Source organism: Carcharodon carcharias, chromosome 7 (genome assembly GCF_017639515.1).
Source record: "Carcharodon carcharias isolate sCarCar2 chromosome 7, sCarCar2.pri, whole genome shotgun sequence".
Classification (NCBI taxonomy): domain Eukaryota; kingdom Metazoa; phylum Chordata; class Chondrichthyes; order Lamniformes; family Lamnidae; genus Carcharodon; species Carcharodon carcharias.
Genome location: NC_054473.1, coordinates 155,243,288 through 155,254,969, shown reverse-complemented (window position 1 = coordinate 155,254,969; position 11,682 = coordinate 155,243,288). Strand labels below are relative to the sequence as shown.

Here is an 11,682-nt window from a genome sequence, read left to right as displayed (position 1 = left end):
GATGCACAGTGGCAGCAACGTGTTCCATTGACAAGGTGTACTGCAGCAACTCACCAAGGCTCCTTAGATGGCACTTTCCAAACCCACAACCACTACCATCTAGAAGGTCAAGGACAACATACACATGGGAACACCACCACCTGCAAGTTCCCCTTCAAGCCACTCACCAACTTGACTTGGAAATATATCACCGTTCCGTCACTGTCACTGGGTCAAAATCCTGGAACTCCCTCCCTCACAGCACTGTGGGTGTACCTACACCACGTGGACTGCAGTGGTTCAAGAAGGCAGCTCACCACCACCTTCTCAAGGGCAGTTAGGGATGGCCAGTAAATGCAGGCGTAGCCAACGACGCCCACAGCTCGTGAATGAATAAAAAAATTAACTCACCCCTAAGATTTATGCAATAGCTTTTCTCAGCTAGCCCTGTTTTATAGTGGCATAAGTTAAATTGGTGTAGCCTAGAATTTCTTTTCATCCGTTCATGGAATGTGGTGCTGTTGTTACATCCTTTTTCACATTGGTGAGCTCCTTCCCAGTGACAAGAACCTTTTAAGAGTACATTGTTGAAGTATTAAATTCCATTATTTATGTTCCAGGGGAGGTTGTGGCATAGTGGTATTGTCCCTGGATAGTATTCCAGAGACTCTGGGAACCCAGGTTCAAATCACACCATGGCAAGTATTTATTGCTCATCTCTAATCGCCCTTGTTCAGAGGGTATTTAAGAGTCAATCGCATCTGGAGTCACATACAGGCCAGACCAGGTAAGGACAGCAGATTTCCTGAAGGGTTTTTACAACAATCAGCAATGGTTTCATGGTCATCATCAGACTTTTATTGAATTCAAATTGCACCTTTTGCCATGGTGGGATTTAAACCCAAGTTCCCAGAGCATTACCCAGCATCTCTGGAATACTAAGATAAAAGCAAAAAACTGCGGATGCTGGAAATCCAAAACAAAAACAAAAATACTGTTGAAGAGTCATATGGACTCGAAACGTTAACTGTATTCCTCTCCGCAGATGCTGTCTGACCTGAGTTTTCCCAGGTATTTTTATTTTTGTCTCTGGAATACTAGTCCAGTGACAATCCCAATATTTGATCACCTCCCCGTGGAATGTAAATAATGGTTGCCTATCCATACTTTTGTCACCACCAGATTCAACAATTCCCAATGTGCCAAAATATTTCCTCTTAAAAGGTTCTTGTTGCTAGGAAGGATCTCACCAATGTGAAAAAGGATGTAACTGCAGCACCAAAAGAGGTGGCAAGGGGCCATTTAAGGATTAGAAGTGTCTCAAAGACTGATTCAAGGATCTCACAGGCTGAGATCAGGGTCTTCAGCAGGTCATTGCTAAGCAAAAACAGAAGGGAGAGGGTGCCTCTAAAACGTCCTCTTATTTGGGGTATATATGTGGTGGCCCTGAAAAGCAGTAGTAAGTGCTTATTGATGGGGGAATCCACCAAGGATCTGAACTTCACCTCTGCTGCTACTTCCAAATGTCTCCATGAGGCTATAGAAATCCTGGTAAGAGCATAAAGGAGGCAGTCAGCCTCAGTGCTTGCATTTACCTGGTTAAGCCCATTCAAACCATTAAATTTTGGGACAAAAGATGTTTTGCTGCTTTTTTTAATCCAAAACTTCAATCATCAAGAAACTCTAGGTTACGTGTAATACTTTGTGACAACTTGTTCAATATTACTGATATTGAAAAATATACACTTGGAATACTTAAATAAACAGTAGTGATAACTCTGACAGGAATGTCCCTTTGCAAATGACAGGGAAAATACTCAGTGAAAAAAATCTTTTCAATGATTTCGTCAGAAAACACTGGTTTTTAATGTGTTTTTATGGTCAACTAGACATAAAGAAAAAATGATCGTAAGAGTTATTAAACTTATGTTTCCGTGACTAGTGTTTTGACTATGTTCCTGCTCAATATTATCCATGTTAAAAACACAATGACCTTGGTTTCTCATTGATTTAATAAGCATTTTACAAGAATATTTCTATAGCACATGAGTCTTTATCAAGACTGCAGAAGAGTGCAAAAACACTATTTGCTGTTTCCTTTATGATGTAAGTTAAAAGTAACAACATATTGCTACACCTAAACTAAGCAGTAAAATGTTAATTCACTTCAGACTGAAAGAACTGGCGGTACTTCACTATTCCTTTTCATAATAATTGGAACAAATCTCCTTAATTGACTGCCATATTTTCTAACCAAAATTAGTTACAGAAAAGCTTTACTGGTTCTGCCTCCTAAGAGCTTGCAACTGCAAATGATAAACGAAAAAATAAACTCCCTGAATTCTAGTTATAATGTATACAATTCATAAATACATTTCTTTAAAACTTCAAACAAAGCATCTGTGTAATTCATTTTTCAAACCAAATAGTTCAGTAGCAATAAAAACACACTGCAGTTAAGCCAGACCCTGTAAAATTACAATGAGCAGTACAGATATATATATATATATATATATATTTTTTTTTTCCCTTGTTTCACACATGGTTAACAGTTGATCCCAATGTCCACAATAGTTATTTTGATATAGGAAACAAATTCTTCAAATGATTTCAAAGTCTTTTTATATTTCTCAACAGAGCGCTGAAATGCTTTATTCTTTTGTAATGCTTCAGGTTTGGCTATCATAATGTGCGACCTGCAGCTAAGCCATAGCTTGTTTTGCACAGGCTGTTTTTTTTCTCCCTGCTGTTATAGTTCTGTTCATTTAATTTTAACTGTTGACAGTATTGACTGGCATTTGGATTTGAACAACTTCTCCATTTTCTCCTTGTTGAATCTGGATCGCTCCATGTTCAATTTGCATTTCAGGCTGAATTGTGGCTGCAAGAGTTTCTGTTCCCTAAATAAAGCAGAAAAAATGCTAATTATTACATGTCACATTCTCTTAAAGACGGTTCCCAAAAAATTAAGTTTACATCCTTGTTTCTTTTCTTTTTAACTGTACATATATTTTCTTATAGTTTTCTACTTTATATATATTTTGCACATTTTCTTTTTGTGAACTGTAGTTATACTCTTTCCCTCCATTTGTTTTAAATATTAAAAGAAAACAGATATGTTTAATAATAGATGGTGGCATCTATTTCACAACAAGGAAATTCAGGAGGACTTGAAGTTATAAAATAGCAAGAAAATAGAATGCTCTCACTTATTAACATAAAGCACAAAGGGCCTGAACTTCCATGGAATGGCAGAGTTGGATTGCCACTCTGCTCCTAGTTACTTATCTGGAAATCCAGCTGATCCTTTTTCTCCTGACCTTCCGACTCAGGCTGGGTGAGAACTGTGTAGGGGATAGTGTCCTGAGGCCTTCAGTCGAAGGCTGGAAAGTCGGAGGTAAGGAAACCAGGCCCCCTTTTTTACAGCACGAGCTGCTGCAAAGCAGGTAAGTTTAAAGGTCCAGCCACTTTCAAGCCAGAGAGAAGGAAGGTTTCTAAGGGTGGTCAGTGATGGGGTCAGCTGGTCAGTTGGGTCAGATTGTCAGAGGGGGGATGGATCAGTTAGGGAGAATGTCAGGTGTCAGTGTGTGTGTGTGGCGGGGGGGGGGGTCAGATAGTCAGTGGGGGTGTTGGGTGGTTAGTGGGGGTGTCAGGTGGTCAGTGGGGGGGTACTGGGGAATCAGGTGGTTAGTAGGAAGAGTCAATCGGGGGTGAGGTTCGGGTGGTCAGTAGGGATGGTGGGAGGTTGGGTGGTCAGCGAGGGGGGTGTCAGTTGGTCATTGGGGGCTGTTGAGTGATCAGTAGGGGGGGGGGTCAGGTATTCAGTGGGGGTTAGGGTTCAGAGGTGTTCAGAGGATGTCCAATGGGAAGAGTTTGGGGGGGTGGGGAGAATCCCGTGAGGAATCAGTACTATAGTTACCCAGGAGTTAGAAGTAGTTTTAATTCTTCTAATTTTTCCTCGGTAATTATTCTGCTAAGACAGTCAGAGCCATCTGAAGTTTGCAATTTAAATTGTATTTTCGATGGTTTCGATTGCAGGGCAATGTAAGTTTGAACTTCCCGGGCAATTGCCAGGTAATCCTAACCTGGGGACTTTGAGGGGGTTCCCCAGCGCATCTTTGGGATTAATCTCAGTTATAACTCTGGGAAGCTTGGAAGTTATGGGCCAATACTTTCAGAATCCTGCTGCAGAGTATAAAATGTCGTTAACTCTAATCAGAAAGGATTATTTATGTAATGTGTATACAGAAAGTTTGTACTATACATTCTGTAGGTGTATCAAATAGCATTAAGACATGCCTAAGTGACATTATTCATCACAAGGTCAATTTCTGAGTGACCAAGAATGATGCTCAGATTCAAGACGTAAGGTTAATATTGTTGAGGCACATTAAAATTTAGTGTTTGGAAATGTTAATATGCAATCCCAAGCACATTGGCTGTGAAGTGGTTGTTCTGGGCCCCTAACTACTTAAAAAGACTCTGGATTCAAATGTTACAAATTTATATAAGCCATGATTCCAGCATGCCCACTGTTGGTCTTCAGTGCTAATCATACTGGAACATGTGGAATCAATTGAAAGACTCATTAGCATGGGGTTACTGGGTATCTATGTCATTACAGACAGATCTTAGAGACCCAGATCTTATTCAACACTGGTGAAAATATTAATTGCTGTCAACCAAAAGGTCAATCCCTTCAGCCTCCAGAGAAACAAAGTCTGAAGCTCCTTATGCCCCATTTGAATGCAGGCTGAAAATGGTAAATATTTCATGGAAACTTACTGGGCACCCGATGGGGCCCATTTGTATCCATCTGGAAGTCAGGACAAACCTTGGCATACCAGCTTTCAAACAAACAACAGGTCCCACTGAGCACTGAAGATGTGGAAAAGTCCAGCATTGGGCTCTTCTGCCATCAACCCTGCTCCCTTTGTATCTTGTTTCAGCTGAGTGGAAGCTATGGCTGCAAACTAAACCACTGGAAATTTCCTAAGGCTGGGAGCTGGTGTATCTGGGACATGGTGTATCCTGGGCTCTGAGGGAGTTTCTGGTTATTTGCCTCAACTCTTTCCGGAATTATAGAAGGAGTTTGGAATAATGGCCGAGTGGACGCAGGATCAACGTCTTTTCATTTGTACAGTGTTTCTAAACTGATCTGATAGGAATAGTTTGTAAATTGTTAAGTCTGTAAAGAGTTCTCCTTTGAATAATAGTAGAAGGTTAGAAAAATGGAAATACATTTATTGAGGCAATCATTTGCTTTTTAAGATTGTAATATCAAGATTTGCATATACTTGAAGAACTACTTGGCTGACATCTCAAGGAATAGGACGGTCTAGTTGAATTTAGGATTTGGTTTAACAGAAATAACTCAATTTTGCTTACTGAATTATAGTTGGACTTTAATTTATTTCATTTTAGCCATTCAATATTAAAGTCCATTTAAACCTGCTTATATTGTGCCTTAGGTGTGGATTGCCTTGAACTATTAACAGGCGACTAATTTCTTAAGTAGATGGCATGATTAGCTCTTCTCTGAATGAGAGGTGATCATTCTGAATCTGGGACTCATCTTTCTGAAAAATAGCAATTTTCTCCTTTTTATGATGAATATGTTTTGAAGAAACAGAGCTTCCAATCAACTAATTCTTTGCAAAACATTTGCTTTTAAATTAACTATTTCTCAGAAAGATAAATAAAACATTTTATTGCAAAAATACAATTAACTGATTTAAATTGTGATGAGGCACTTGTTTCTCCAATTCAACTTCAGAAGATGGAACCAATTGTTTTGGGCACCGTCAACACCAACCCATGATCCCCCATTGGCTGTATATATTGAGCCGAACCAGACTGTACATGACACTGACATCCTCTTTGATTTTGCACTTCTAAGTGTATGCCTATATATGATCAACACCACTTAATGTTGCAACATTGCTATATTCCTGATCAGCTTCTCCTCAACCACTGAAACCTTTATCCACCACACCTTTGTCATCTCTAGAATTATTCCTCTACTGTCCTCTTGAATGCCACTTTGCACAAACTCCAACTTATCCAAAACTTTGTAGGCTGCATCCTGTTCTGTCCCCTATTTCATTTGCCTATTTCCCTCATCATCCTCCCCACTAGGCCTAAATGAACTTTCTGTAACCCCAGAGCAGTGAATTTGAAGTCCTAGTCTTCATTTACAAATTCCTCCAGGACCTCATACCACCTTAAATCTGCAGCCTCTTACAGCTTAATATACCTTTCTGTTCCTTCTAGATCACAGGCTGTAGCCTTCTGTGCAAAATTCCTCCTTCTGCTCTGGCAGGTGGTAAATTTTCAACCATCATGGCTGTACTCTCAAACTCCCTCTCTAAACCCTGCCACCTCTCTGCGACTTGAAAACACTCCTTAAAACCCATTTCCGCGCCTTTGGTTACTTTATCTCTCCCACAAAGGTTTGCTGTGTGTTCCTTTCTTCCACTTTATAGCACCTTAAGAGAATTTTTTATGTTAAAGGCACTATATATTATGTATAATGTTCCTGATACTGCTGTTGTTTCCTTCATTTGGTACCGAAGTTAATATTGCCACGATGTTTGAAAGGAATTTGTTTTAGATTGTGATAGCTATAGAAAGAAGCAAATATGGCACCCTATTCCCCTATCGTCAACTTCAGGAAGGAAATGTTCAATTTTAATAGGATGATACACATCATAAGAAGCTCAAATGGAACTGGTATTTTTAGTTTGCATTTTAATCAAGTTTTACTGCAAAAAAATAAGGTTTTAGTTAGAAAAGCTGAAATTCAGTCATTTTGAAAAACAATCCAACCCTCAAACCAAGCAAAGTTGATTGTGAACCAATACAATCAAACTAGCCAAATTCTCACTGGCTCAGTATTTTGGCATGGGTATGCACTCAACCCTACAGACACTGGAAGTCTGCTACAACTGCCAATAATGTGGGACACATATGTACTTTCTGTTCTTTTGCATATTGATAAAGTCATGCCAAAAGTGGTAGCCTAAAATATATCCAGTATTTGAACTACGGTCAGCTAAATTGTAAAAAAGCACACAACATTATCATATTTATTCACTTCAAACCACATTATTCATTCAGTACCTTTACTACATGGCTTTCAGATAATTTAAACTTGTATTCGTCAGCCTGGTAAGTTACACGTTCACAAAAAAATAACTGACTTAAATTTTCCCTCAGACATAGAACTTGTACAACCATAGAACCTGTTGCACAGATTCTTTTGGTGCCACTAAAATCCATAGGTTGATCAACTGTCAGTTAGATTTGCCATTACAGATGTTGCTGTAGTTCTGCTTCAATATTAAGCATTACATATCATAGAATAATACAAGACAGAAGGAGGCCATTCCACCCATTGGGAGGAATCGTCCCAGATTTGCACTAAATGCGGAAGAGGACGGGTAAAATGATGTTTTACCCGCCAGCCACAATAGCAGCTTTTCACACATTGTCCCACACCCACTGCGTTAATTATGCATTCCAGGGAAGCATGTCGTTTCCATGGCATGACCTTGCCGCTTCAACATGCCGCTTTAAGGTCTAGCCGTGTGCACAGATCTCAGTGCTTCCAGCCCACGACTGCTGCAAAGAAGACATGGTCCTGAAAGGCAAAAAGACTGCAGCCCCCAGGTTCAATGATGAGTCCCTCAAGTGCCTTTTGGACACAGAGGACACTCGCTGTGATGTCCTCTACCTCTGCTCTGGCCGCAGGATGGGCAGCAACCTCACTAATCCGGCTTGGGAGGCAGTGACAGCGGTGGTCAGTGCCAATGGCCTTCAAAAGAGGACAACCACCCAGTGCCGAAAGAGGATGAATGATCTCCTCCGTCCCGTCAGGCAAGTCACTCTTCTCATCACTCTCAACTCACACTCATAAACCCATCATATATCCACAGGGCCCTCACTCACTGCCGGTTCAAGGGAAATCACTCTCTCACACACACCTTCATTGTTGTCATCCATCCATAGGGCCACTAACTACTCACAAATGCCAGGCACACTTATCATTTGGCCTCGCAGGCATCCTGCTTACACTTTCTCCATTCCCATTTATGCAGGACAAGCTGGCACACAAGAGGGAGAGGTCGCAGGCAGGTGGAGGAATACCTGAAATCAAGGTCCTCACGGACTTTGAAAAGAGCCACCCAGCTGGCTGGCGAGGATCTGGACCTGTCCTGTGCTGATGGTGAGGTCAGTGGTACTCTACTAAGTGAGGATCCAGCAGTGCAACATCCTTCAGACAACCATGCTGTGACTGATGTGTCCTGTTGCACAGGCCACTGCCATGCACTAATTATCTCCCTTTGCTTCCGTAAGCACATCTGAGAAACAGCTGACTGAGTCCACGACCCAGGGCCTCCAATCAAGCCTCGGAGGAACCTCTGAAGGTGCCTTCAGATTCCTCTTCAGCTGGGTGGCTCTTTTCAAAGGACTGCTGGAGGCCACAAAATTTGCTGACAGTGAATGTCAGATGTAATGTCAGATGACGAGCCTCTGGACTCGGTCATGCCACAGTTGCTGGAGTTGCAAAGGCAAGCTCAGGAACATCAGGAAGGGATGTCCACTGCACTTCCCAGATTGCAAGGCACGATGGAGGAGTCCATCCACCTTCAGGCTGAGGTGGTAGCACCGGCATTCCAGCGCACCAAGGTCAACACTGGTAGGATGGGGGCCACGGTCCAGGATGTTGCTCCTGCACTGCTGTGAGGGCTCAACTCCATTGCTGATGCCATAGTCGGCCTCCAACAGTGTGTATGCCAGAGGGTGTGGCGCAGCTCGATCTCACTCCAGCTACCCTTTCTCCTCAAGGAATCAGCCAGGGCACCCATAGGGAGGAGGATCAGCAGGTGTGCCCCCCCGATGGCATCCATCCAGGCCCCCTTAACAGATCCAGGAGAGTGCTGGCCATCACTTGGATGGCCAGAGACTCCTGCGTTGCTTGGCTGTCTGAAACCCATCCACCTTTGCCCAACTCCACCCAACCAATTGGCTGCAGCTTTGCCCATTGAACTGCATGCTGTGCTTTCAGCTCAGGGGCAGACATTCTCCTAACCATGGTGCAAGGCCGCACTGTTAGCTTGAACCGGGGGAGACTGGTCCAAACTGGGATGATGACATTGCAAGGGGCTGTGAGCACCTGCACCAATGACTGCTTCATGGCCAGCTTTAGCAAGGAGATTGTATAACATGCCCAGTCATCCAGCTGCTCTGTAGTCTACTGAAACGCTCATTACTTTGCAGTCCGACCAATACGACTCCTCTCTTCCTGTAACCTCAGCAGCCCCAGCTCAACAGGCTGAAGAGGGTGCCACTGCCACACAGCAGGGCCCCAAAAGCAGAGCGGAGCTCTCCAGATCTCAGCCCTCCAGAGGACGCCTACCAAGGTCATCACAGACAGGGCTTGCAATATCCCACAGAGATCACCTGTGGGCACCTGAAAGAAGTCATTGGCGTAGAAATTGAGCGTTGCTGTCACTTTCATGGCCACTGGCAGTCGATGCCCTCTATGTTCCTGTGGCACCAAATCCTGCAGTAGCTGGCAGATGTGATTGACCAGTTCCCTTGGCATGTGCAGTCTTTGGCGACACTGGTTCTCAGTCATCTGCAGGAATAAAAAGCGGCATCTAAAGACCCTGGGTTTAGCTAGGCACCGACCAGCCATGGCTCGCTGTGGCTCTTCGGCGATGTGTGGGAACCACAGCTGCCCTTTCTTAGAGGGTGCTGCTCCACCCTTTGTGCAGCCAGGCGCCTCAGTTGCTCTCTTCTTCATCATCTTTGCTCTCTGTAAGCCACAAGGCATACAGCTAGGTCACCAGACTCCATGCTCCTGATGTACTCCAGCAGGATGAGAGTTAGCATGGGTGTACTAAGAACCTGTCTTGGTTAAGTATGACGCTCATTACTTTGCAGTCTGTGCCCAAGGAGTGAGAAGCTCTGGAGCACTCAGTGACACTTTGATGCCTCTGCGTTGCTTGAGTGGGCAGAGAAACTAGAGACCCGACTCCAATCATATCAATGTGGATGTGTCTGAACTGTCTCAGCTGTAGAGGAATGGTCACTTTATACAAGGTTTCCCTAATGCGTGGTGACTTCCCTCACCCACCGCCCCCACGTGCTTATGCGTTAAACCGCAAGGCAGCCTTTGCCCCCCATCCCCACCAAGTTGCCTCAACTGCACGGTAGCCCTTTCACCGTCCCCCCCCCCCCACAATTCACCTCAACTGCAAGGCAGCCCTTGCACTGCCCCTCCAAGTCACCTCAACCGCAGGGCAGCCCTTGCCACCTCACCCTAAGTCATCTCAACCTTGAAATTCAACAGGTACCCCGGGCGAGTGCTCCGCAATGTTTGTGTATACTCACCTCCGAGTTCCCCTCAAAGTACAGCCCGTCAAGTGTATGCCTCTTATACGCTGTTGTGAAACACGTTGGCATGGGGGGACAATTCCAGCGGGCTGGCCTTATAATGATATGCAGGTGTATTCCCAATGTCCAATGGCAGGAAATGCAGCCTGCCATTTGTGGGCGGAGCGGACAATCGCAAACTGGTTTCCTGACATCACGAAACCGATTTTAGGCCTTCTCGCCTCATTGTCCGCTCATGCCACAGAATACACCTGACGCCAGCAAACACGGAAAATCCCAGCCATCGAGTCTGCACCAACTCTTTCAAAGCGTAATGCAGCTTGTCCCACTCCTCGGTTCTTTCCCTTTATCCTTGCCATTTTTTTATGCTTCAGGTATTTATTTAATTCCCTTTGGAAAGTTAGTATTAAATCTGTGCCCATTAGCATGTGAGGCAGTGCATTCTAAATCCTAGCCACTCATTTGAGTAAAACAAATTTTCTTTGTGTTGCCTCTGGTTCTTTAGCCAGTGGCCTTAATCTGTGTCCTCTGGTGGTCAACTCATCAGTCATGGGAAAGTTTCTCTTCATTTACTTTATCGAAACTCTTCATGATTTTAACACCTCTACTAAATCTCCTCTTCACCTTCTCTGCTGTAAGAACAACCCCAGCTTCCCAATCTATGGTTGAAATATTTATATTTATGATTCCATATAGAATTATGAATTGTTTCCTAATGGTTCAGTCAAGAAAAAGTATTGTTTTTTTAGATTTCTCACTCTGGGACAAATGTAGCAGAAAAGCGCGATTAAAAGTATACTCACAAAATCTTCAAAGCATCAATAAGTTTGAAACCTAATTTAGGGTTTTTATAATAAGGAGATAGGTAGCTAAATGAAAAACAGATCTCCAAGTCAGAAAGTTAGATATGTTTCTCAGCAATTACTATTTACTTGCATAACATTTTAAAGTTAGTCTATTTTGATCAAAAAGTGTTCCTTCCCCACATGAGCATCCTCATAGTCGAAGTTCATATTTTGAACTTCAATGGATAATAGTCTATCCTTTATTTCTAAACTGTTAGAAATGTCAGCAGTTCATACCCCAGTTGTAAAATGAGATAAGAGGGTTATCTAATCTTGAGGGATCTTGAAAGTGCTTGTCCACTGTAAATTCAATTACCAGGAGCAAATGAGCAAAATAGAAGTCGAGCACTTCTAATCCCATCACGCCTGATTTCTAACACTTCTATTTCCAGCTACAACTGATGGAAAGCAATAACCTGTATACATCCTATGCATTTTTTTGCATGAATTACGA

The 11,682-nt window shown here is 43.0% G+C and overlaps 1 protein-coding gene across 4 annotated transcripts in view; it reads right to left on the bottom strand.

The window, feature by feature from the left end:
• Positions 1 to 1,821: 1,821 nt before the first annotated feature.
• Positions 1,822 to 11,682, bottom strand: part of LOC121280341 (BTG3 associated nuclear protein) — a 281,633-nt gene continuing 271,772 nt past the window's right edge. For all 4 annotated transcript variants that reach the window (XR_005943600.1, XM_041192229.1, XM_041192230.1 and 1 more), the window contains one exon: positions 1,822 to 2,879. Coding sequence is in view for 3 of the 4 variants with exons in the window: in XM_041192229.1 (XP_041048163.1) it covers positions 2,751 to 2,879 (129 nt within the window). In the remaining variant the exon portion in view is untranslated. The remainder of the gene's footprint in view (positions 2,880 to 11,682) is intronic.